At 38.3% G+C, this 24,691-nt stretch overlaps 2 protein-coding genes and 1 long non-coding RNA gene across 6 annotated transcripts in view; 2 read left to right on the forward strand and 1 right to left on the reverse strand.

The window, feature by feature from the left end:
- Positions 1 to 2,119, forward strand: part of LOC121315171 (solute carrier family 45 member 4-like) — a 60,178-nt gene extending 58,059 nt beyond the window's left edge. For both annotated transcript variants that reach the window (XM_041249175.1, XM_041249176.1), the window contains exons 6-8: positions 335 to 434; positions 745 to 956; positions 1,352 to 2,119. In XM_041249175.1, the coding sequence (XP_041105109.1) occupies positions 335 to 434; positions 745 to 956; positions 1,352 to 1,714 (675 nt within the window). In that variant the 3' untranslated portion in view covers positions 1,715 to 2,119. The remainder of the gene's footprint in view (positions 1 to 334; positions 435 to 744; positions 957 to 1,351) is intronic.
- An 894-nt stretch (positions 2,120 to 3,013) lies between these two features.
- On the forward strand, positions 3,014 to 6,036 carry LOC121315172. The gene is made up of 2 exons (XR_005950205.1): positions 3,014 to 5,197; positions 5,254 to 6,036. It is a non-coding gene; the product is annotated as an uncharacterized LOC121315172 (long non-coding RNA).
- A 9,357-nt stretch (positions 6,037 to 15,393) lies between these two features.
- LOC121315173 (DENN domain-containing protein 3-like) overlaps positions 15,394 to 24,691 on the reverse strand; it is a 32,345-nt gene continuing 23,047 nt past the window's right edge. For all 3 annotated transcript variants that reach the window (XM_041249180.1, XM_041249178.1, XM_041249179.1), the window contains 5 exons: positions 23,374 to 23,534; positions 22,519 to 22,658; positions 22,072 to 22,190; positions 15,814 to 15,951; positions 15,394 to 15,727 (listed from right to left, as the gene is read on the reverse strand). In XM_041249180.1, the coding sequence (XP_041105114.1) occupies positions 15,527 to 15,727; positions 15,814 to 15,951; positions 22,072 to 22,190; positions 22,519 to 22,658; positions 23,374 to 23,534 (759 nt within the window). In that variant the 3' untranslated portion in view covers positions 15,394 to 15,526. The remainder of the gene's footprint in view (positions 15,728 to 15,813; positions 15,952 to 22,071; positions 22,191 to 22,518; positions 22,659 to 23,373; positions 23,535 to 24,691) is intronic.

Consider the following 24,691-nt stretch of genomic DNA (forward strand, 5'->3'; position numbering starts at 1 on the left):
ATCCAAATATACGGCACTGTGCCCTTGTGTAGTGTCTTATCTACTCCAGAGATATAGCACTGTGCCCTTGTGTAGTGTCTCATCTACTCCAGAGATATAGCACTATGCCCTTGTGTAGCGTCTCATCTACTCCAGAGATACAGCACTGTGCCCTTGTGTAGCATCTCATCTACCCCAGAGATACAGCACTGTGCCCTTGTGTCCTAGTGCTCTCATATTATGACAAACGCACATATTTGCAAATAATGCTGCTGATGGTTTGATGTCTCCATTAAGAACTGTTTTGAGGTCCTTTTTTTTTCTAGCTGAAGCTTTGCTGTTTTTTCTCCTGTAGGCTCCCACAAATTCCACCGAGCTGCGCAACTACCACAATGGAGTGCAGATGGGCTGCTGGGGGCTGGTCATCTATGCAACCACGGCTGCAATCTGCTCAGGTGAGAACACAAACGCCTGCATCGTATTCCATTCACACCACACAGCATTATACATGCTTACAAACGTGTTGCTCTTGTTACTGTGTCACAGTAACGTATAGCGTAGTGACCCAGTAGATTCTGTTTTTTGTTTTTTCTTTATCCCCTAATGCGCAGATTTGGTGTGGAATGGAATCACAGCTGGGTTGCTTTCCTAAAAAAAAAAAAAATAATATTTCACCTCTGTTGCATTGTCTTCCTACTTTTTGAGGAGAAAAAATGAAAAGAACACACTGTTCCACTTTAATAAGCCTGTGCCTTGTGTTTGCAGCCATGCTGCAGAAGTACCTGGACAACTGCGAGCTCAGCATCAAGATCATCTACATCCTGGGAACGCTGGCCTTCGCCATCGGCACGGCGGTGATGGCCATCTTCCCCAATGTCTACGTAACCATGGTGATGATCAGCACCATGGGCATCATCTCCATGAGTGTGTCCTACTGTCCATACGCCCTGCTGGGCCAGTACCATGAGATGAAAGAGGTGAGGGGCAGGCTTTCCACATCACACTCTGGGGCATGTAGATTGATTACATGACAAAATCAGGCTGGACTTCTTATTGCCGGTATAACTCCAGTTTTTTTTTTTGGAGGGGGTGGGGGGGGGGGGGGGGGGGGAATAGTTCTTCATGATAGACACACTAATATTAATAGCGCCTTTACATTTTACCTGTATCAATTACTTTACTTTATTAGCCATTTTGTTTAAGGTGCCTTTTATGGTACATAAGTGATTTATAAAATAACACCCCTTTTTCTAGTTTTGAATCCAGTTTGTTGAAGTGATTACTCTACCATGAATGAATGCAGACAATTCAATAAATAAATTGCTGTGTTATTTGGAATATATCAGGAATTGTAAAATGTATTTTTTTGCAGTATATCCACCACAGCCCAGGCAACTCCAGACGAGGCTTTGGGATCGACTGCGCCATCCTGTCCTGCCAGGTGTACATCTCCCAGTTCCTGGTGGCCTCAGCCCTGGGCGGTGTGGTGGAGGCAGTGGGCAGTGTGCGGGTCATCCCTGTGGTGGCATCAGTGGGGTCCTTCCTGGGCTTCCTCTCCTCCACATTCCTCGTCATTTACCCGCAGACACTGAGCGCCAATGAGTCCAAGGAATCGCAGCAAGAGGCGCTGGCCCTGCCCGACGGCTCCCGTGACGTGGAGAAGCCCACCATTCTGAAGCTGACCCACAAAGAGGCCGCCAAGTCCTGCGATGTGGAATGCGAGTCCACGCTGTGAACTGATGGGCTGCAAAGGAGGACTGTGAATACGATCGACATACACACATAGATAAATGAATAGAAACATTCCAACCGCAGAATCAGTAAAATGCAGCACGTGTTGCATGGTTTTAAAGGCATGCTTGGCTACAGAATGAAAGCTTTCTGTTTTATTTCACTGTGGCTGTGTAGTCTTTTAACTGTAGTGGAGTGTGTGATCTGTCTATACCTACTGCAGCAGAGTCTTATAGGGTTTTAGTGATCTCTTGGATGGTGAAGCCTGATTTGGATATTTGTTTACCGTAAAATTGTAAGATTTTGGCAAAAAAAAAAAAATCTGAATGATTTTGAGGAATTAACAGTTTTAATTGCAAGTTTTATTTTTTTTTCTTTTTACATTTTGGTTGCATGTGTCCTAAACAAAAAAAAAAAAAAAAAAAAAAAAGCTTGTCTTAACCTAAAACATTTAATAACTAAGTAAACAATTAATAATTATTTAATTTACACTTTAATTTCTTTATATAAAAAAAGGAAATAGAACAAAATTACTAAAAAAGCAAGCGTAAGAATTTGAAATGCCGAGTTGGGAGCACATCAGCGATCAGCGATTTCAGGAGGGGCGGGAGGTCGTGTGGGGCTTGTTTTTTTTGTATGTTATTTTGGGTGGGAGAGCAGTTTTCAGGCAGTGCTGATGTTGTGCATAAACTGCTGCAAGTTCTTCAGCTTCATTCAGTGGTTACAAATGTTGCTGGTTTTGTTGTCCAGTTTAAGAACAAGAAGGGTTTCCCTGTGTCTTGAAGCAGATCCTCGAAATAAACCTTGTGCACGACATGGGCTCTGCTTCAGGGACCGGACTGACCTAAGCGTGGGGCACGTCATGGAGGTAGCACTGTGAGAGGTGTAGACAAAGACAGGGGGGGTCATGTTGCCCTGTGGTTCTTGTGTGCTAATGGGGGTGCCATGTTTTTGTAGGCTGTGTGAGTCCCCTGGTGGGACTGGCTATTGAACACTTGGCTTTATTTGCATCTCCTGTGCTTGACATGGAGACCTGGGTGTGCCCTTACTCAGGAACCAGTTTTCTTGTTACTGCGATTTCCAGGTTATTTCGGCTGTATTGCAAATATTGTCCTTTTTTTTTTTGTCTTTTTTATGAAAAATAATAAATACAGTAAGAGCCATTGATAATCCAAATCCTTAAACAAATGTGCTGATCAAATTTTAATATATATATATATATATATATATATATATATATATATATATATATATATATATATATATATATATATAGTGTGTGTGTGTGTGTGTGCATGTGTTTTTGTGTGTATACGCATATAATAGTATAATCTATATAAGTAGATTAATGCAAATGTATGTTGCATAGAAAAAGATTACATCTTTCAATATTTTTAGAATGTAAAAAGAAAAACCATTGTGTTTTTTTGACAAATCGGATGAAAGTTGCAATAATATATCTGCCTCATTGATTAGGTGTAGCAATTTTAAGGAATTGTGTGTGTGTGGGGGGGGGGTTACTTTATAATGCATGCATGAGCTCTTGATGTGTCCTGGTTCTCAAGGCTGATATTTAGTACTTAAGTAAAGAAAAAGAAATACTAGCGTTTGTCATTCGTATAAGTCATTATATTCTTTAATTATTATTACTTGAAGTGCAGCTTGAGTGTTTCTAAAGAGGAGGGGGGTGGACACTGAGACTAGGTTTCAGGTCACTGCACAGCACACCAGTGGAGACTTGGGGTTTGATACAGCAAAGTTGCCTCAAAATAGGTCTCCTGGAACCAGGTTTCAAGCCACTGTTCCTGAAAAAGGGGCTTTGTCTTCTCTCAGCTTAACATGCAGCTAAAGACACACATGTGAGCCATATTTTCAGGCGCCTCGTGGCGTGCGGAGCTCAGACTAGAATACACACCTCTAGTTCAGGTATTAGACTCTCTAGATTCCATCAAGTGACAATGTCATGATGCTGAATGTAATGTTTGTTGTTTGAATTATTTAGTGCAGTAGAGCTGCAGAACCGAAGTGGCACAGGACTTTATAAAAACCTTACTGCGTTGGGGGAAAAAACAAATAATGGTCTTGGAAAAGAATACAAAAAACTGTTATTGGAGTAGATATTTACTTTTCTGTAATTTTATTACGAAGTGGACTCTGTGTATGCTGACTTTATTTAATGGAAAAAAAAAAAATATATATATATTTTTAGACTTGTACTGAATGCAGATGAGACCCATTCTGACAGCCTGAACGTGCAAGCCTAAGAGGGTTTGTGGCCCAAAAGTGACCTATTATGCATCAGGGTGTCATTTTGGGTTACTGTTGGATTTTTATTTTAAGACTCTTTGTTTTTAAAGTGTCTTCGTTTCTTTCTCATATGCTTTTCCATTTGATAAAAGCCTATGTGTAAATAGTGGATCCCAAGTTACTGTATAGTTACTGGTAGGAACGCGGTGTGTATATGACGTGTGTGCATTTTCTTCAGCCTGTTTTTTAGAATACATATTGCCTGATTTTAATCAACAGACGATGATTTAAGATGACGTTTTCTATTTGTACATTGGATTGGTTTTGTTTTTTTGGATTTTTTTACATTAAACATGTACCCCTTCATACAAAACATTCAGCTTCGCGTGGCTTTCAAAAAATGTCAAACAAACACACCAAAAAAAACACCAATACAAAATAATTCTGGCAGGGGGACATAACTCAGACTTGTAGATTTATTTATGATTTAAATAACGATTTAGTTTTATGTTCTTGTTAGAAACCTAAATCCTTTGTAAATGATCATGTCAATTTTAACCTTTAACATTGTATTATGTACACTTAAGATCTGCTGCGAGTTATCAGTTAACAAGTAGACTGCTGTCTTCTTCTCAGATGCAGTTGCTCGGATGGATAAGGATGCCTGTGGTTGTGTCGCTCATCTCTTAATCAATAGCGGCTAAGCACTGGGGAGGCTGCTACTCCTGTCCCAGCAGCTACTTCTTTAAAATCAGAATGCTTTTGGATCAGGATTCAGTATTAAATAAGCATTGCTTTACAATTAGGGTATTTTATAATTTGAATTAGAAGCATAAGAGTAGCAGATAACATGCAGTTTTTTTTAAAAATTCAAAATCTTACTGCAGATTGTTAACCATGTAAAGAGATTCCTGTGTGTGTGTGTGTGTGTGTGTGTGTGTGTGTCCTGCCCGTTCCTGTGGGGGTGGGGGCTGGAACACGCGTCCTCCGAAACGTGCGCCTGCCAGTCCGTCATTTCTCACTCGGGAGCCTCCTACTGCACTCTGTTCTATTGATCTTGACTGTAACTAAATGCTTGGCTTCAAGCTTGTATATCTCCATTAGTGAGCACATTTGGAGAGGAGGGATGTTGCATTTGTTTGCTGTGCCTTGCAATGTGCTTTGCATTCAAGATTAAACCTGGCCTCACAACCCCAACATGCCAGTGATCTGCTCTTATTAGGAGGACAAGCATAGCAAGGTGCTGACACTATACCACAGGGGTGTCCACAGTTCAGAGCAGAGCTGCAGAGCAAGGTGCTGACACTATACCACAGGGGTGTCCACAGTTCAGAGCAGAGCTGCAGAGCAAGGTGCTGACACTATAACACAGGGGTGTCCACAGCTCAGAGCAGAGAGCTACAGAGCAAGGTGCTGACACTATAACACAGGGGTGTCCACAGGGGTGTCCACAGCTCAGAGCAGAGAGCTGCAGAGCAAGGTGCTGACACTATAACACAGGGGTGCCCACAGGGGTGTCCACAGCTCAGAGCAGAGAGCTGCAGAGCAAGGTGCTGACACTATAACACAGGGGTGTCCACAGGGGTGTCCACAGCTCAGAGCAGAGAGCTGCAGAGCAAGGTGCTGACACTATAACACAGGGGTGCCCACAGCTCAGAGCAGAGAGCTGCAGAGCAAGGCTACTGTGGGACCGTGGGACCCAATGTGACCAAATTGCATGGATTGCAAATTTTAAATTACAAGCTTAATATTTAAACAATTTCTTAGTATTTACTCCCTCTGTCAATGACTTGTAAAAACATAAACCCACGACATTAGCATGTATTCCTGTTGCCAGTGACAATACCACTCAATTCAATACATTAACTGTATCAAACTATTTACTATATTACTATTGTTCATAAAAGTCCATTTAAAACATGTAAATAATAATAATAATAATTCTTGGCATTTATTGGTAATGCCAGTGACAGTAACAGTAAATTCAATACATTGTAAAATTAAGTCATTAGCATTTATTCATGTTGTTAGTGGCTAGAACAAGCTATTCAATAAATGTCATCCTTACCTGTACTTTCATCCTTACCTGTACTTTGACATGTTCTTTCTTTCTACCCCAGCTAAGATACAGTAAATCAGCCTGACGGGAGATGAAGTCTGCCTCCGTGTAGATCTAGCTGGTTTGTTAATGAGCAAGGAACTTTATCTGAAATCTAAAAGCCAGCTGAATTCAAAAAGTGTGCTGTGCGGGGACAAGCTACATACTGCCTCATGAATATGGAATCTCTCTTTTTAAACCATATGTAGAGTTGTGTTTTCTGAAGGATATACAATTTTGGGTTCTAGGTTGTTGCTCTTCTTTGTGTCACTTTAAAAGATGATCCTGTTTCTTTTTCAAATGAAATGCCAAAACATAAAAACCTTGGATTAAAAAAAAAAAAAGAAAGTCCTACCTGTTAGCAGAACTGGCTGTCAGTGTTACACGGAGCACTAGCCAATTCATTCCTTCCATACGCTGGAATGCACAGTGATTCCCATTGCAGGTTAGCTAGAGGAGCATTGAACAGATTCAGGTCAAAGACCAAAATAGCACAGCATGGCAATTACTCCTTATATTTTTGAAGGGGTTGGCTGGAGAAAGGGTAGCTTGTGAATAATGTATTAAGTTGGGCTGGGCTTTGTAAATAATATTCAGTTTACCTCATCGTGTCCTGACAATAAGCTTAAGGAGGTTGAGCTAGGCGTTCACTGAAACATGTACTGACACCATTTCAGGTTGCACTAATGGAGGGTCCCGTGTGGTAAAGGGTTATTTTTATTAAAGACGTTTTTATTTTGGAAGTTACAGTAACAGGTTGTGACAGACATTTGATTCTAAAGAAAGTGCATTCTTTACGTAGATCGCCTCTTGTCCTCAAATGAGTTTGGACAGATCTGTTTCACTGTCTGGGGGGAGGGGGCAGTGCGATTCAGATGTAACATGGGCAGCACAATCCCCCTCTGGGAAATTCATGACTTGAGGGTTAAAAAAAAAATATATATATATATATATATATATATATATATATATATACACACACACACACACACACACACACACAGTTGTAGTCAAAAGTTTACATACCCCAGTGGAAATTTATAATTTCTCGAACACATAATTTATAGAGAAAAAAAAAAACCTTTTGTAGCTTTTATGGATGAGGGAAAAAAGTTCCAAGAAATAGAGGTCTGTAATTTATTTATTGCAGCAATTTTTTTTGCAAAACTCCAAAAATGCCAATTCAAAAGTACTCATACCCTGACAAGGGAAATGAAATTAATAGCTAGTTGAGGCACCTTTAGCAATAATAACCTCTTTTAAACGATTAGGATATTTGTCAATGAGCTTGTGGCATGATTCTTTGATTTTTTTTTATTTTATTTTTTACCATTTTTCAATGCAATATTGTTCGAGTTCATTCAAATTCCAAGGACTACTCTTTGCAGAGTCTTCTTCAACTCATACCAAAGATTCCCAATCAGAGTTAGATCGGGAATGTGACTGGGCCATTCCAGAACCTTGATTTTATTCTTTAACCATTCTGAAGTAGATTTTGATGTGTGCTTTGGATCGCTGTCGTGTTGGAACGTCCAGTTGCGCTTTAGTCCAAGTTTTGTAGCGCAGGGTTTCAAATGATTGGCCAGTATCTTTTGGTTTGCAATGGAGTCAATTTTATCATGTATTGGAACAAAATTTGCTGTGCCATTAGAGGAAAAATCCCCATAGAAAGATATTGCCACCTCCATGCTTGACAGTAGCTATGGTGTTCTTTTCTTTGTACGCCTCACCAGACTTTCTCCAAACGTAACGACTATCAGCGCGACCAGATAGCTTGATTTCGTGTTTCATCGCTCCACAAAACCTTTGACAAGAACCGATATCCACCATTCAAATGCAGTTTTCCAATTGTCCTTGTGACATTTTCCTAAGAGTGGCCTTTCCCTTGGCCTGTGACCATTGAGACCTTCACCATGCGATACTCGACCTCTGGTTGAAATGGAAACCCCAGTCCCACTAGCAGCCAATTCACTTTCTTTGGCAGTCAATCTGAGATTGTTATTAACATTGCTCACAATTCATCTACTTGCTCTTGGTGAAAAAACCTTCTTTCTTCCAGACCAAGGGAGTGTTGTGATAGTACCATGAGCATTGTACTTCTTGATAATAGAAACAATAGTCGAAATTGGGATACTGAAATGCTTGGAAATCTTCTTGTATCCTTTTCTATCTAAACAATCTTCTGCCTAAAGTCTTCAGATAGCTCTTTCATTATTCCCATATTGACTTATTGACCTACGATCCAACATTTTCTAGACTTTCCTAGATTTAGGTTCTGCATTATCAAATTGAAATTTCTAGTACCCTGTAGATAGTACTAACATAGCATCAAAGGGTATGAATACTTTTGAATTAGCATTTTTTAGAGTTTTGCAAAAAAAATTGCTGAAATAATCTATTTCTTGTAACTTTTTTCCCCCGTCCACAAAAGCAAAACTTTTGCTACAGAAGACTTTTATATATATATATATATATATATATATATATATATATATATATATATATATATATATATATATATATATATATATATATGTATGTGTGTGTGTTTGTGTGTATGTATGTATATATATATATATATATGTATATATGTGTGTGTGTGTCTCCATTTTTATAGTTTTTAACGATGCATGTAGCCATCTGATGTCTTTTTAAATATTTGGTTCCATAGTGAACTGGCCATAGGACAACTGCTTTTTTATCAACTTATTAAGTTGAGGCACTATTGTAACGCTTGCTGATTTTTAGCAATGTTATTAACCCTTTAAAGAAGTGTGTGCGTGTGTGTGTGATGTTTTGAGAGATAAAGGGATTAAGGCAAAGCAGTGTCACAGACTGCCGGGCTGGAAACTTTGTTTTTTATTTGTTTTAAAGGTATTGTTTTAAAACCGTACTAGTTGTAAACGGCAGGAACAAGATAATTCCACATGGCGCTCATGTGACCAGACTGAAAGGGCAGAAGTTGGGAAGAAGTAGTTTCTAAATTTAGGTCATGTAGCCTCACATTGAGGAGTATTCATACTCTTCTTCACCACACGCATGCAGAATATAGTTCCCTTTTTTTTGTATCCAGTTACACAGTTTTTTGTTTTAATATTTGTGCACATTAGACCAATACGTGTGGCACGCATACAGAGGAAACTAAACTGAATGAATTTTCAATGAGTTTCCCCTAGTGCCTCGGACTGACCTTTGTTATATATATATATTCAGCAGAGTGGATCTGGTCTTTGGTTTTTATTTCTATGTGATAAGCTCTTTAGGTTTTATTTGAGATTCTCTCTTGATTCTGGAGCAATTTCAACATTACTGTTGCATGGTGGTTTCCAGGGAATAAATCAAGGCTGTTACTTTATTTTCTTCCCATGGCTCTTCAACACTGTGTTTTCATTTGTGTAATCTCTGGTTTGAAAATACTGGGTTTAATTACTCAAAGGAGAAGAATAAACATATTCCATGGATAGTGTGTTGTACAAAAGACGTTGTTCACAATTCCATTCAGAATAAAACATACTTCAGTAGCATTTGTTGTGTTTTCTTGTGTGTTGTTAAATCATATGTTAACCTATATATGGGGTTCAAGGGGCGGAGCTAGGCACCAACAACCTATCATCTCCTGTCATCAATTAAATCTACCTTATTTAAACATCAGTCACCTCTTCCTAGCTGTCTTGTGTTTTTTAGTTTCCTCCTCCTCCTCTAGCATCTCAACCTCCTTTGCATCGGTCTCCTCTGGGGGGTTAGTGACTCCACTTTCTCCAACCCTTTGTTAAGCTCCGCTTCATTTACCTCATAGAGGAGGGTTCTCCATGAGTCAGAGGGGACCCCCGGCCAAACCCTTCCATCTGCATTATGTTTCTTTTAGAACTCTTCTTTCAGGTCTGATGCCTCAATGTGAGGGTCCCCAAGCGGTGGCGTCCCTCGTGTTTGTCGGGTCTCCTCAGCGACAGAACTCCCCTTCTATTATGTTGGGCTTTGAAGAAGCGAAACACCACGCATTATATGTTTTATATGTTATTATATGTTTTCTTTCCGGTTCGCGAGCCTCTTCGTATGTCGAGTAACCTCGGAGACGGTGCCCCTCTTGGTATGTCGGGTCACCTCAAAGACGGTGGCCCCCCTCCTGTTTGTCGGGTCTCCTCAGCGACGGAACCCCCCTACTGTATATGTTGGGTCAGGAAGAGCCGGAACCTCTTTTGTGTTAACAACACCAACTCATGTTTTTCTTTCCAGTTCGCAAGCCTCTTCGTAGGTTGGGTCACCTCAAAGATGGTGGCCCCCCTTCTGTTTATCGTGTCTATTGATCAAGTAAATGTTGGGCCTTGAAGAGGCGGAACCCCTCTCTCCATGTGTATATGTTTACTAACTCTGTCAATAAACACTATCAGGGGCCATAGCTCCGCCCCGTGAACTCATGCTGAGACCAATGTATCGAAATCCAGTTTCTCTTTTGCATTGAAACGTTAAGTACGCAGATATGCTGGATATGAAATGAAGTGCTGTTCTCTTGTTCAGGTGACAGATCACAGACCCTTATTTAGAAGCAGCACTGTGGCCGCTGTCTTCCTCTACTGGAAACTTGATCAGCACGAACAATATGCTGCTCCCAGTCCTTTCCCCTAAACTAAATGGACCAGAACAAAAGGGTCTGCTTCCTCTTATATCAATCAATCAGTTAGCACCTTGCCACATTCTACACCAGGATTTGATAGGAATGGGATTTTAACCCCACGCCTACCAAATTTGAAAGCATTACTCATAACAAAAAACACAGACACACACACACACACACATAAAAAATGCAGGGCCTCGACCCTAAATCAAAACATTCATTTAGCATACAAGGTTCTGTAATGTTAATAATAAAGACTACAGGTTTCAGAATGTTACAACCCTCCTAGAATTAATAGGCATATTATATAGAACAATATATAAGCAAGCAATGAAAAACAAATATTCAATATATTAAAAATATTTAATATATATAAATATATATTTTTTAATATAAACCTGCAAAACAGATCCCAAGTATTGAAAATGGTGTACAGAAAAGTTAGATCTGAAAATAATGATTGTTGAAAACAGAAAACCGCTTGGTATTCTGTGACCTTGACTCGGAAGGTTTCCCACAATCCTTGATTATGTGTTCGTCCAGCTGTGTGACAAAGACCTCCAGAACCTGCTTTGTGTGCGGGCTGCAGCTAATCAGAAACACTTGCAGCACAAGGAGATTCGTGTTATGAATTATAATGAAAACTGTACAAGAGCAGCTACAGTATGTTTCTTTATGAAAATACAGGGCAAAGGCTGCCAACTAGAGCTGAATTTATACACACACACAGTATTCAATTATCCAAACTAGTTGGGACTGATACTGGTTTGCACAACTGATTTGTCTGGATAATCAAACAGGTATTAATAGCAATTACTGTACCTTTATAATGTATACAATAAAGTTAACATACACAAGTACTTAGTACACAAGTACCTGCTGATGATATATAGCTAGTAACCTACTCTGTCACATTAAGCATACATAATTACAAAGCTTTACAAATCATTAAATCAATGCAATTCAGTAAAACTTTAACACCTACAGTTTAGGTAATGATATGCTGTAATTACACGTCCCATATACCAAACTTTGAAAACCATCAAAGAGTACAATTCAGTACAACTATGACACATTACAGAACTTTAGGAATCACTAAACTTCACAAATTCAGTAAAATATTTCTGTGCTTTGATACTTGCTGTTAAGGCATTCTAATAACATGCAATTGAAATGAATAAAATAAACGCTCTTAGCCGCTTAATAACATAGACAGGATCTCCAGCCCTTACTGGCGAAATAGAAGAAAAATCAAGAACAAGGTGACTGTTTTAATTAGCTTAACTGCATCAATTTAAACCACACAATGCTCCATTTCAGGTTTTGGGGGTCTGAATAATTCAGTAACTTTCGTTTGCATCACTCTGCTGGTCCTTTTTTTGGCATCTAAATCTTGTAGTCGTTTAGCAGCAGAAGCGGTGTGTGTGTGTGATACACCACACGCAATTCATCACGTGACTTCAGGTGCGTTCGGTTGATTAAAGTGCGGTTGATCAAAGCTCGGATAATTGACTCTACTGTGTGTGTGTGTGTGTGTGTGTGTGTGTGTATATTTACAATGCTGTCTTCAAAAGAGACCATCACTTTAATATTTATTTAAAATATATTCTTATTCTGGTCATTTTGTGAGGAATCAACATATTGTAAGAGAATTCTAAGATTACGCTGAAAACCACTTATAAGAGACTTGTCATATTAAAGTCCCCATCCTATGTATGTATGTATGTATGTATGTATTTATTTGAAGTGTATTTCCTCAGGACTCTTGACTGTGTCTCTGTACACATTTGGTTCAGTATTTCCTCAGTGGTACTATTTTGAGTACTATATGGTTTTATTTATTTTAGATCATTAATTAAACAATGATATTAGGAGTTGGAAATGCCTTACAGTCTCCTGAGCTGAAAGTGTGTAAAAAAACAAATGCAAATACATACTGAAAGATGTTTTATTATTCTGATTATCATTATTGCTGTAGTATCAACATACAAAAACAAAACAAGATGCACCAGCTTTGTGGCAAGCACTGAATGCATCTGAAACCACTGGGGATACGTGAGCACATCTGACCTCATCAGCTGTATTTCTACTTGGGATCCTAACATATGCTGTACATGTTCACAGTACTGCAGGTAAAACAACCTTTCAGTAAATATCAATGACCTATTTAATTAAGGTATATTATTTTCACTTCAATTTTTCCTCTAAAAGTCTGTTTGTCAATTTCCGTCATATTGTTTTTTTAATTATAAGTTAACTGTTATATTGTCTTATATATATATATATATATATATATATATATAATGCCAAATATAATATATATATATATATATATATATATATACATTTTGAAAATAAACCTTTTATTATGTGTCTTGTTTTTAACAGAGAACAAAACGTATAATTTGGTACCTTTTACATATTTCACTTATCTTTTGTTTTTCATTGAGGTATGTCCTTGGTGTGACATAAGAAGTTGACATGTGTAATAATAATAATAATAATAATAATAATAATAATAATAATAATAATAATATCCTTATTTTTATATAGTGCCTTTCACAGTGGACCACCACCACAAAGCGCTTTATAAAAAGTCTTAATAATTTCAGATACAAGTTAACGGTAATCTCTCAGCTGTAGTGCATTCATTTTAAGAAAATGAATCTTTGTCAATTAAATGCACACTTAAGACAGAAGTAGCAGTACAGCAAATAAATACTTCAGATACAGAGGTTTAGGACTCTTGACATACTATTGCAGTAATCAGCCTTTTTACAACAGACCTTAAAAAAAATAATAATAAAGACATTCCTTAATTCACATTTTACTAAACAGAAATAAAAATAAAGCACAAGCCCCTGCCATAGTCAGCCACTTCAGGGATGCTTTCCCAATGATTTATTTAACAGACAAAAAAATACCAGCCATTGTTTTCTAGAATGCCTCATTTTTGTCTCTTGCTTTTACCTGAGTTGGTAACAAGTATAATTTCTCTATGGTCTAAGGCCACAGTGGTGTAAACTTTAAGAGCAGATCAGTGGTGTGCAAAGTGTGAGAGAGTCAGTAAGTAGGGCGCGACTAAGAAGGGCAGTTCTGGATTAAATTAATAAATTGTTTTTTTTTTTTGTTTAAAATGATTGATATTTTAAAATGAATACATAAATGACAGCTAATTAGTCCAAGTTCTTGCCTTTCAAACGAGCTGTTGCCGATCACTCTAGGACTTGTAGAACCGGAGAAATGATGTTTGAAGTGGACAGTGTCAGTGAAACTGCAGTGAGCAGAGCTGAAATGATGTTTGAAGTGGTGAGTGTCAGTGAAACTGCAGTGAGCAGAGCTGAAATGATGTTTGAAGTGGTGAGTGTCAGTGAATCTGCAGTGAGCAGAGCTGAAATGATGTTTGAAGTGGAGAGTGTCAGTGAAACTGCAGTGAGCAGAGCTGAAATGATGTTTGAAGTGGCGAGTGTCAGTGAATCTGCAGTGAGCAGAGCTGAAATGATGTTTGAAGTGGTGAGTGTCAGTGAAACTGCAGTGAGCAGAGCTGAAATGATGTTTGAAGTGGCGAGTGTCAGTGAAACTGCAGTGAGCAGAGCTGAAATGATGTTTGAAGTGGCGAGTGTCAGTGAAACTGCAGTGAGCAGAGCTGAAATGATGTTTGAAGTGGCGAGTGTCAGTGAAACTGCAGTGAGCAGAGCTGAAATGATGTTTGAAGTGGCGAGTGTCAGTGAAACTGCAGTGAGCAGAGATGAAATGATGTTTGAAGTGGCGAGTGTCAGTGAATCTGCAGTGAGCAGAGCTGAAATGATGTTTGAAGTGGCGAGTGTCAGTGAATCTGCAGTGAGCAGAGATGAAATGATGTTTGAAGTGGCGAGTGTCAGTGAATCTGCAGTGAGCAGAGCTGAGATGATGTTTGAAGTGGTGTCAGTGAAACTGCAGTGAGCAGAGCCGAAATGATGTTTGAAGTGGCGAGTGTCAGTGAATCTGCAGTGAGCAGAGCTGAAATGATGTTTGAAGTGGTGAGTGTCAGTGAAACTGCAGTGAGCAGAGCTGAAATGATGTTTGAAGTGGCGAGTGTCAGTGAATCTGCAGTGAGCAGAGCTGAAATGATGTTTGAAGTGGCGAGTGTCAGTGAAACTGCAGTGAGCAGAGCTGAAATGATGTTTGAAGTGGCGAGTGTCAGTGAAACTGCAGTGAGCAGAGCTGAAATGATGTTTGAAGTGGCGAGTGTCAGTGAATCTGCAGTGAGCAGAGCTGAAATGATGTTTGAAGTGGCGAGTGTCAGTGAAACTGCAGTGAGCAGAGCTGAAATGATGTTTGAAGTGGCGAGTGTCAGTGAAACTGCAGTGAGCAGAGCTGAAATGATGTTTGAAGTGGAGAGTGTCAGTGAATCTGCAGTGAGCAGAGCTGAAATGATGTTTGAAGTGGAGAGTGTCAGTGAATCTGCAGTGAGCAGAGCTGAAATGATGTTTGAAGTGGAGAGTGTCAGTGAAACTGCAGTGAGCAGAGCTGAAATGATGTTTGAAGTGGCGAGTGTCAGTGAATCTGCAGTAAGCAGAGATGAAATGGCTGCTTCCATGTATCGGTATAATTTTTTTTTTTTTTTAAAAGCACTAATATTTTAACAGGGTTTCCGGATTTAATGTAAATCATGTATTTTTTCCTAGATTTAACTAAATTATGTATTTAGAAAAATATGGACTTTCTGTGGTTAAATCTAGGAAAAAATGCACGATTTACATTAAATCCAGGAAACACCTGTTAAAATATAAAGTGCAGTTGTAACATTTTAATGTGTGTGTCACCAGGGGGAGGTTCAGTTACTGTACTGTTGGATTGATTCAGGTTTCAAAGCATCTTCACTCCACTTTCCAGATAGCCACTTTACCATCTTCACAAGAGGAGCCACTCAGCACATATCTGTCCTCCACAGAGCACAGTGCCTGCACAGTGTCTGAGTGGGCCACCAGCTCCTTCTCCACACTGTGCTTCTCTATGTCCACCACATAGATCTTTCCTCTGGATTTACCCTGTGATCTACCTCTGCTGCCAACCCAGATCTGACAAAATAAACATCATTTTAAAAATCTGTTGTGAAACGTATGCCTGTACAATATACAGGAACTCTAAACAATCTGCAAGTTACCTGGTTCTTGACTTTTATCATGCAGCTGACCCCCGTGCAGTCCTGCAGCTGGATCCTGTGAAAGGGTCTGGCCAGGTCTTTAGCATGCCAGATACAAAGCTCACCACGTTCAGCAGAAGCAGTCCACAGCTGCTCACGCTAAAGAAAATAAGAAGACTCAAAAGAATCATAATAATACTAATAACAATAATAATAATCATCATAATAATACTAAAATCATAATAATCAGAAAAGGGTCGATTGCAACAAACTAAAAGGCGCGTACTAACTGGGGATGATCCCGTGGTTTACGGAGGACAGCAGTAAACAGTACGCAAGGTAATACCCATTGCAACAAACTAAGCAGCTCAAGACAGTTCCCAGCTGACCATTAAAAATGTTACAAACCCAAAATACCTGCTGCTGCCTTCTAGAGGATACTAAAACACGGAACTAAGTTAGTCCAGCAGTTCCTGTACACTTGTGATATCAGACTAACTGGAACAAATATGAAAAACTACTTATGAAACTGAACTATTCATAACCAAAAATAATATAAAATGATTTGAACTCTTCTGAAAAAAAAAAAATAAAGCATGTGTCAAAACATTTGCAACAAAACCAGTTTCACCCTTATTCAACTTCTTCAACTTAACGTAAGCCTATAAATAATAATAATAATAATAATAATAATAATAATAATAATAATAATAATAATAATAATTCCAGTACGACTTTCTAGTCTCTACTTTCAGTTTCTTCCGCAGATTTCTTTTTAATTTGCTGCTGTACCTGCCAGCTGCCTCTCAGGGAGGGCAGCATTACAAGTGTATTCCAGGCAGGTGTGCGCTGTAGAATCACTGTGGAGTCCTTCCGGCCATCCTCCACAGTTTCAATAAAATCTTTTATCCACTATGAAATAAAGTTGAAGCCCCATTGTATAATTTTGCACACGACTACAGGCCATGACTGCCTTCATATGGATGTACTGTGAAATAAAGCTCTTACAGGCTTGAAATATGTCATTAGCATTTCTGATTCAATGTACACATTTTATATAAGACACCTTTGGTCCTATAAACAAATATATTTGTTTTGTGTGTGAATTAAATAATGAGGACTAATCCAAGTTTTGTTTATCCTCTAACTCAGTTTCATTCGTTTTGAAAATTAGACTATACATGTGCATTTTGGTTTAAGAAAATATTCTTAAACCAAAATGAAGCATTTAAACCAGAAGCATTTAAACTAGAAAGGAAGGGGGGAGAAATCAACAAAAAAACAGAAGGGAGACCGCATCAAAACAAGAACAACAACTCAGGTAAGACAACCATTAAATGTATTTATCTAAATGCTAGAAGTATCAGAAACAAAATTCTAGAACTTGAAGCTACTGCACTAACAAGTAACTATGATGTGATAGGTGTTACAGAAACTTGGTTGTCTGAGAGTGATGGGGACGAATATAATATTTGTGGGTATACACTATATAGGAAAGACAGGCAGGACAGAAGAGGAGGAGGGGTAGCGCTATACATAAGAAACAGTCTTGAAGCCCAGGTGTTAAACCTGGACAAAGAAAATAAAGCCAACTCAATATGGGTCAGAATAACAGACAAAAATTCAAAGGGCATAGGAGCATGCTATAGACCGCCAGATTCAGACAGTGAGCAAAATAATCTGTTATACAATGACATTAGAAATGCGTGTAGCAAAGGAGAAGCCATACTAATGGGGGATTTCAACCTCCCCCATATAAAATGGGAAAACCCGGTGGGTAGCATGAAGGATGAAATTGAAATGGTGGAAATGACAAATGACTGCTTCCTAACACAATTTGTCAAGGCAACGACTAGAGGGGAGGCATGCCTTGATTTAGTCTTTTCAAATAACGAAGACAGAGTAACTAAAACAGAGGTCAGAGAACCACTGGCAAACTCAGACCACAACATGGTCTCATTTGAAGTGTTTTTTAAAACCCCAAAAGTAATGACTAAAGCTAAGGTTTACAATTTTAGAAAGGCAAACTATGAAGGTATGAAACAGAGACTAACAGAAGTAGATTGGAGTAAAATAGAGAAAACACCCACAGAAGAAGGATGGTTGTTCTTCAAAAATGTAGTACTAGAGGCGCAAAACAATTACATCCCTAAAGTAGACAAATCTAAATGTAAAACTAAATTGCCAAAATGGTTTAATAGATCAATTAAAAAAATATTCAGCGAAAAAAGGCACTTTACAGAGCATTAAAAAAGGACCAAAAAGAAAGTATGCAGAAAGAGTACACGGAACTGCAAACGCAAGTCAAAAAGGAAGTTAGAAAGGCCAAGAGAGAAATAGAAATGAACATTGCTAAGGGAGCTAAAACCAATTCCAAAATGTTTTTCCAATATTACAACAGCAAGAGAACATTCAAAGAGGAGATTAAATGTTTAAGAGATACAAATGGCAAAATCGTAGAGGAAGAAAAAAAAATAGCAAATATATTAAATGATTACTTTTCACAAGTTTTTACAAAGGAAGATACTGACAACATGCCCCACATGTCATCCAGTTCCTATCCAGTTTTAAATAACTTTAGCATAACTGAGGCAGAAGTGTTAAAGGGACTAGGAGCTCTTAAAATAAACAAATCCCCTGGGCCGGATGAGATCCTCCCAGTAGTACTCAAAGAAATGAAAGAAGTAATTTACAAACCGCTAACCAAGATCATGCAACAGTCTCTTGACACAGGGGTTGTACCGACAGACTGGAAAATTGCAAACGTAATACCGATCCACAAAAAGGGAAATAAAACTGAACCAGGTAACTACAGACCAGTAAGCCTGACTTCTATTATATGCAAACTTATGGAAACTATAATAAGATCCAAAATGGAAAATTACCTATATGGTAACAGGGTCCTGGGAGACAGTCAACATGGTTTTAGGAAAGGGAGATCGTGTCTAACTAACTTGCTTGATTTTTTTGAGGATGCAACAACGATAATGGATAATTGCAAAGCATATGACATGGTTTATTTGGATTTCCAAAAAGCTTTTGACAAAGTCCTGCACAAAAGATTAATTCTCAAACTGAACGCAGTTGGGATTCAAGGAAACACATGTACATGGATTAGGGAGTGGTTAACATGTAGAAAACAGAAAGTACTGATTAGAGGAAAAACCTCAGAATGGAGTGTGGTAACCAGCAGTGTACCACAGGGATCAGTATTAGGTCCTCTGCTATTCCTAATCTACATTAATGATTTAGATTCTGGTATAGTAAGCAAACTTGTTAAATTTGCAGACGACATAAAAGTAGGAGGAGTGGCAAACACTGTTGTAGCAGCAAAGGTCATTGAAAATGATCTAGACAAGATTCAGAACTGGGCAGACACATGGCAAATTACATTTAATAGAGAAAAGTGTAAGGTACTGCACGCAGGAAATACAAATGTACATTATAAATATCATATGGGAGATACTGAAATTGGAGAAGGAATCTATGAAAAAGACCTAGGAGTTTTTGTTGACTCAGAAATGTCTTCATCTAGACAATGTGGGGAAGCTATAAAAAAGGCTAACAAGATGCTCAGATACATTGTGAAAAGTGTTGAATCTAAATCAAGGGAAGTAATGTTAAAGCTGTACAACGCACTAGTAAGACCTCATCTTGAATATTGTATGCAGTTCTGGTCACCTCGCTATAAAAAAGATATTGCTGCCCTAGAAAGAGTGCAAAGAAGAGCGACCAGAATTATTCCAGGCTTAAAAGGCATGTCATATGCAGACAGGCTAAAAGAATTGAATCTGTTCAGTCTTGAACAAAGAAGACTACGTGGCGACCCAATTCAAGCATTCAAATTTCTAATAGGTATTGACAGTGTCGACCCAAGGGACTTTTTCAGCCTGAAAAAAGAAACAAGGACCAGGGGTCACAAATGGAGATTAGACAAAGGGGCATTCAGAACAGAAAATAAGAGGCACTTTTTTACACAGAGAATTGTGAGGGTCTGGAATCAACTCCCCAGTAATAATGTTGAAGCTGACACCCTGGGAGCCTTCAAGAAGCTGCTTGATGAGATTCTGGGATCAATAAGCTACTAACAACCATATGAGCAAGATGGGCCAAATGGCCTCCTCTCGTTTGTAAACTTTCTTATGTTCTTATGCAATCAGCCTTAGTATTTACTTTCATATGTAAATACATTTCCATACATTAAATTAAATGAAATTAAAAAACAAAAATAATTAAGATGTTAGGTTAAAAAAAAAAAAGAATATTTTGATCTTGTAACAAAACACTCTTGAAATATAACTAGCTCCAATCACTCAGATAGTCCCCAACTTTGTTCCGCTTCTTTTTTTGTTGCACTTGGTACTAAGTTAGTAGGCAGCTGGGGATGATCCTGAGATAGTAGCTTGTTAGCCAGTCCGCAACTTAGTGTGCAGCTCTGTTCTAAATCTGCCAGCCTGTTGCACTTGACCCAATAACAGATACTCAAATTCCCTTTAACAAGTTCTTGGCAGGTAAGTAAACCAGGTTAAAAAGTTAAAAGCTTAGTTAACGTATATAATACAAACTGATAAAATGTATTTCGGCATTTTGTGTTTTAAAACTAAATATCCAACAAAACAGTGCTCTTTACGCACTGCCTCCGAACTCTGCAACTGCTCTGCCTGTAACTTTTTTTTTTTTAATCTGGCAACATATGATGTTGAGTTACACATGATTAGTCAACTGAAAACCCATCTTTCAAACTAGTCTCAAGCTGTCAATTTCCGGTGTTTGTATGCGGAGCACAGCATGTGGCATCAAAATACAAAAAGAAAGAAGTGTAAAGATGGAGCAGACAGAATGAAGTTAGTGTCTCGCTTTGACCAAGTGCTATAGCGGTACCTGAACTAGCTGAGTCAGCAGCTAAAAGACCATGTGGAATAGACAAGAACAGTGCCATGTCAGTGCTTTTAGGTGAAGACTGTTCTAAAACCGCACGATAATACAACTGAAAATGAAGAGGAAAATTTCAGGGAGCCTTGCCCTGCATTGCATTGCAATCCATTGGAGTGTTGGAAGGCCAATGTGCACTGGTTTCCTACACTGGAAAAAATGGCAAAAAGTGACCCATGCATCCCAGGATTCTGTGCCAGCAGAACATCTTTAACACTGGCTGTAAATCAGCTGCACACAAGACTGGCACCAGAACATGTCATCAGGTTCATTTTTATGAATAAAAACCACTTGTAGTTTTTTTTTTTGTTTTTTTTAAATATAGCTGATTTCTCCTCAGCGGGACGTTTTGGATTTTTAGCAAAAGACTGAAAACTTTCTTGGATTTTCTTGTGTAAATAGTTGCTGCAGATAATGATGGATGGCATTTTTGTCATCTTTGGCGAGTACAGTGGTTTCATTATCATTTTTTTAAGTTTTAGTTCAGTAGTTGTGGGCAGTTTGTTGAAGTTGCAGTTTATCTGTGGTCATTTCAAACAACAGGAAAAAAATCTTGTCTTTTACGTACTTGCTTCTAAATGGATTCACAGCATGAATTCATAAGAATCTTGAAAAATGAACTGTTGATTGCTACGCTAAGTTTATGGGATGGTAAAGTGTTTTTTTTTTTTTTTTTTTTAATGGTGTTTTATTTTATGTGAAATCACTGTCCCCTGTAGTGGATCGAGAATAACTATGAAGGAGATACTAGAAACTTAGAAAGGTATATTGGTACACATATCATGAATGCAATACAATCGTGATGCAATTAAAGAGGATGTGTGCTCTAAGCTTCCTCATTTTATGCTTGGTAAACACATATCAATGCATGACAAAGAGTAAATATATGTGGAAAGGGTATTTATTTATTTAAAGGGCTTCTAGTGTGATGATGTAACTACAGTTAAACGGTTAACCGATAAAAATCAAACAGTTTAAACAGATTTCTTATGAAACGATATTTACAGCCCTAGTTAAAATACATGTGGATTGGTACTCAATAAGGTAATAGTAAATGAGGGGGAAAGGGCATTGTTTCACACTGTGTAGTTAATCCTTATCTTGGTGACCAACGTTGTGATGCTTATAATTCGTACATACAGCAAAAGGAGGTACATACACGCCTTTATTGCATGTTGATCAAATCAACCCCTTAATGCTGAAAGCCTCATTCTATTTCAGTAAAATATGTTTCTTATGCGCAGACTTTTGTTTCAATAAATAGGGTCTCAATGTTTTTTTTTCTTGCTTCGGATTACATTTATTCATTTTGAACTTTTCGTTTATCCTATAGGAAAAATCACCTACATCAATAAAAAGCTGAAAGCAGCTGAACCCAGCAGCAATGACTCCTGTCTGCTCAGGAAGCAGCAACCTGCGATTCAGCATTCCATTCTTCCTCAGCTCCATGATACACTCTCTAGCACCTATAGTACAGGACACAAACAGAGCTTAATAAACAGTTCAATTAAAAATACAGGATTTATACTGTACCTCGATATTTCTCTGGCTCAGAAGTCCTTATTTTTGACCACAGACACATACAGTAAGTGCATTTATCATTTAAGGATTTAAGGGCGAGGGCACAATCATTTTTGTCTCCTGACAACTTATTCCGAAATGTCAAATAAAAAGACAGACGTATCAAATGGCGCAAGATCAATCTATCAGTATTACAATACAGGTATCGGGAATTGCATTGGAACTAAACATTCCTGGCCATTTTCAACCCCTTTAAGATGAAACCATACTTACAACACCACAACGTGCCACGGAACAGTCTGATAGAAGTGAGTCTTTGACATTCCACATGGAACTGATTCTTCACTTTAAGTGTGAAGACATCCCAGGTAATTATAGTTCCATCCGCACTGCAGGAGTATGCCTGTATCTGACTAGAACGGTTCAAACAAAACAAAAAAAAAATGCCAAACTGAATGCATGTGCAGTAAATGATGTGACACTCTACCAATGCCACCCACGTATCATGAAGGACGCTTTTTCATCCCTCCTGATGCCAGGAGCATGCAATGGAAGTACTGGCCTGTGATACGTAAGGAAATGGAATAAAGATCACTCTGTTGTTTGATTGCTTTACAAAACAGGCCAAGAACAAACACAGCAATCGTGTGTTTTCATTTTCTATTTAATACGACCCATCAAGAAAAGGAGCATTCCGCAAGAAAACCCTGAAATGTGTGACAGAGTGACTGACGGCCATGCAGGAGGCCTGCACGAAACAACTGCTGTTATCAAGAAAATAAACATTATATCAGCAAATTAACATTCAGTAAAATAAAAACATTTAAATTAAAAAGAAATTCTTTGCAAAAAGCCAAGATTTAAATGATTAACAAAAGATTTCTTGTTGACTGATAAAAAAAAAATTGACAGACAATGCTAACTTTTTAATTATTTTAAAATAGTATAAAAAAAACCCTCCAGGTTCAATAGCTATGAACCATGCAGCAGTGGTACAAGCCAAACTTTCAGTTTTGAAGCACTGTGGCATAAAGAGCCTCATTTCATATTACCAGAAACGTCACCTGAAATGTCAGTGACTTAGAGAATTGTTATATACCAGAAGGCCGCCCTTGTCATGTCTCTTACCTGAACTTGTCATTGCTGTCCTCGATGACCATGTCAGTGACTTCACTGCGGTGATCTGTGAGCTGTTTGTTACACGACATGCTCACAGTGTTTATAATGTAAATGGTGCAATCCTGGGAACCGAGCCAAACTTGATTCTGCTCCAACCCCAACATGCAATTCTGCACAGAAGCACACACTACTGTTACCTGTTTATCAAACATTTCATTAACATTGTAAAGACACTGATAAAATATTTAAAAAGCTGGCCTTAGCCAAACACTTGTGCTGGAATGTGCCTGTCTTACAGCAAAGGTAGTTAATAAAACCCAAATAGGGAAAAAACTAAACACCAGAGGACACCACAACAACGGGAAAGTTTTCTGAACTTGGTTGTCATAAATGAAGACAACACAGAACTATACTCAAGAACTCTTATTCTATAAAGAACCTGCATGTATAAAACACAGAAGTACAGTGTGGTTATTCACAAGAAAAGGTGAAATAATTCTAACAGAAATAAGATTATCTCCCCTACACACACACACACACACACACACTATTTTTGTGCTTTCATCAGAAACAATAAGCTTTAGTACATATTTGGAAGCAATTCAGCAGCATCTCAAGACAAACCCATCTGTTTAAAAGAAGTCTGAAGATGTCATGGTGAAATGTCTGCCATGGGAACTAGTCAGGAGACACAAGTAAAGTGCAATGATTTTATTGAGGTCTTTTGTGCATTAAAACATTTGGCACAAACTTTGTCCAAACAAAAACAAAAACTACCAAAACAAAGGCTCTCAGTCTACAATAATGAGGACACGTAGCTATCCCTCTGACAGTCACTTTTCAAAACAATAATCAGTATCTATTCAGAGTACACTGCTACTCTTTACCAGGTCATGTCAGAATCTCTCCTCCCTGGTATCAGGTATCACAGGGACTAAGCACTCCAATTTTCAAACACAAAAACAATTCAAACCATACTGCAAAGTAATATAGGTTACGTTTAAATACCTGGATTTGTCACGTCACAATAATCATTTACTCTCAATGTAGTTTTTGAATCTTGGTAAACGTACTATAGCTATAATTATAATAGAACTCACAGTTTTAAGGCCCCCTGTTGACTAACATGGGCGTGCTAATAGTCATAAAAGGGATGCAAATCTGTGCACTCACATCCAAGATGACGGCACCCATACCCTCGCATCATCCCCGATACTCTGCAATGAAACCACTGTAACAGCAGCAGCAGCATTTCAAATGTAAGTAAGCGATTTCAATGATTTTTATGTGATTTTTGAGAAGTCACTGCTAACAAAGTCATGCTATT

Source organism: Polyodon spathula, chromosome 4 (assembly GCF_017654505.1).
Source record: "Polyodon spathula isolate WHYD16114869_AA chromosome 4, ASM1765450v1, whole genome shotgun sequence".
Taxonomy (NCBI): Eukaryota; Metazoa; Chordata; class Actinopteri; order Acipenseriformes; family Polyodontidae; genus Polyodon; species Polyodon spathula.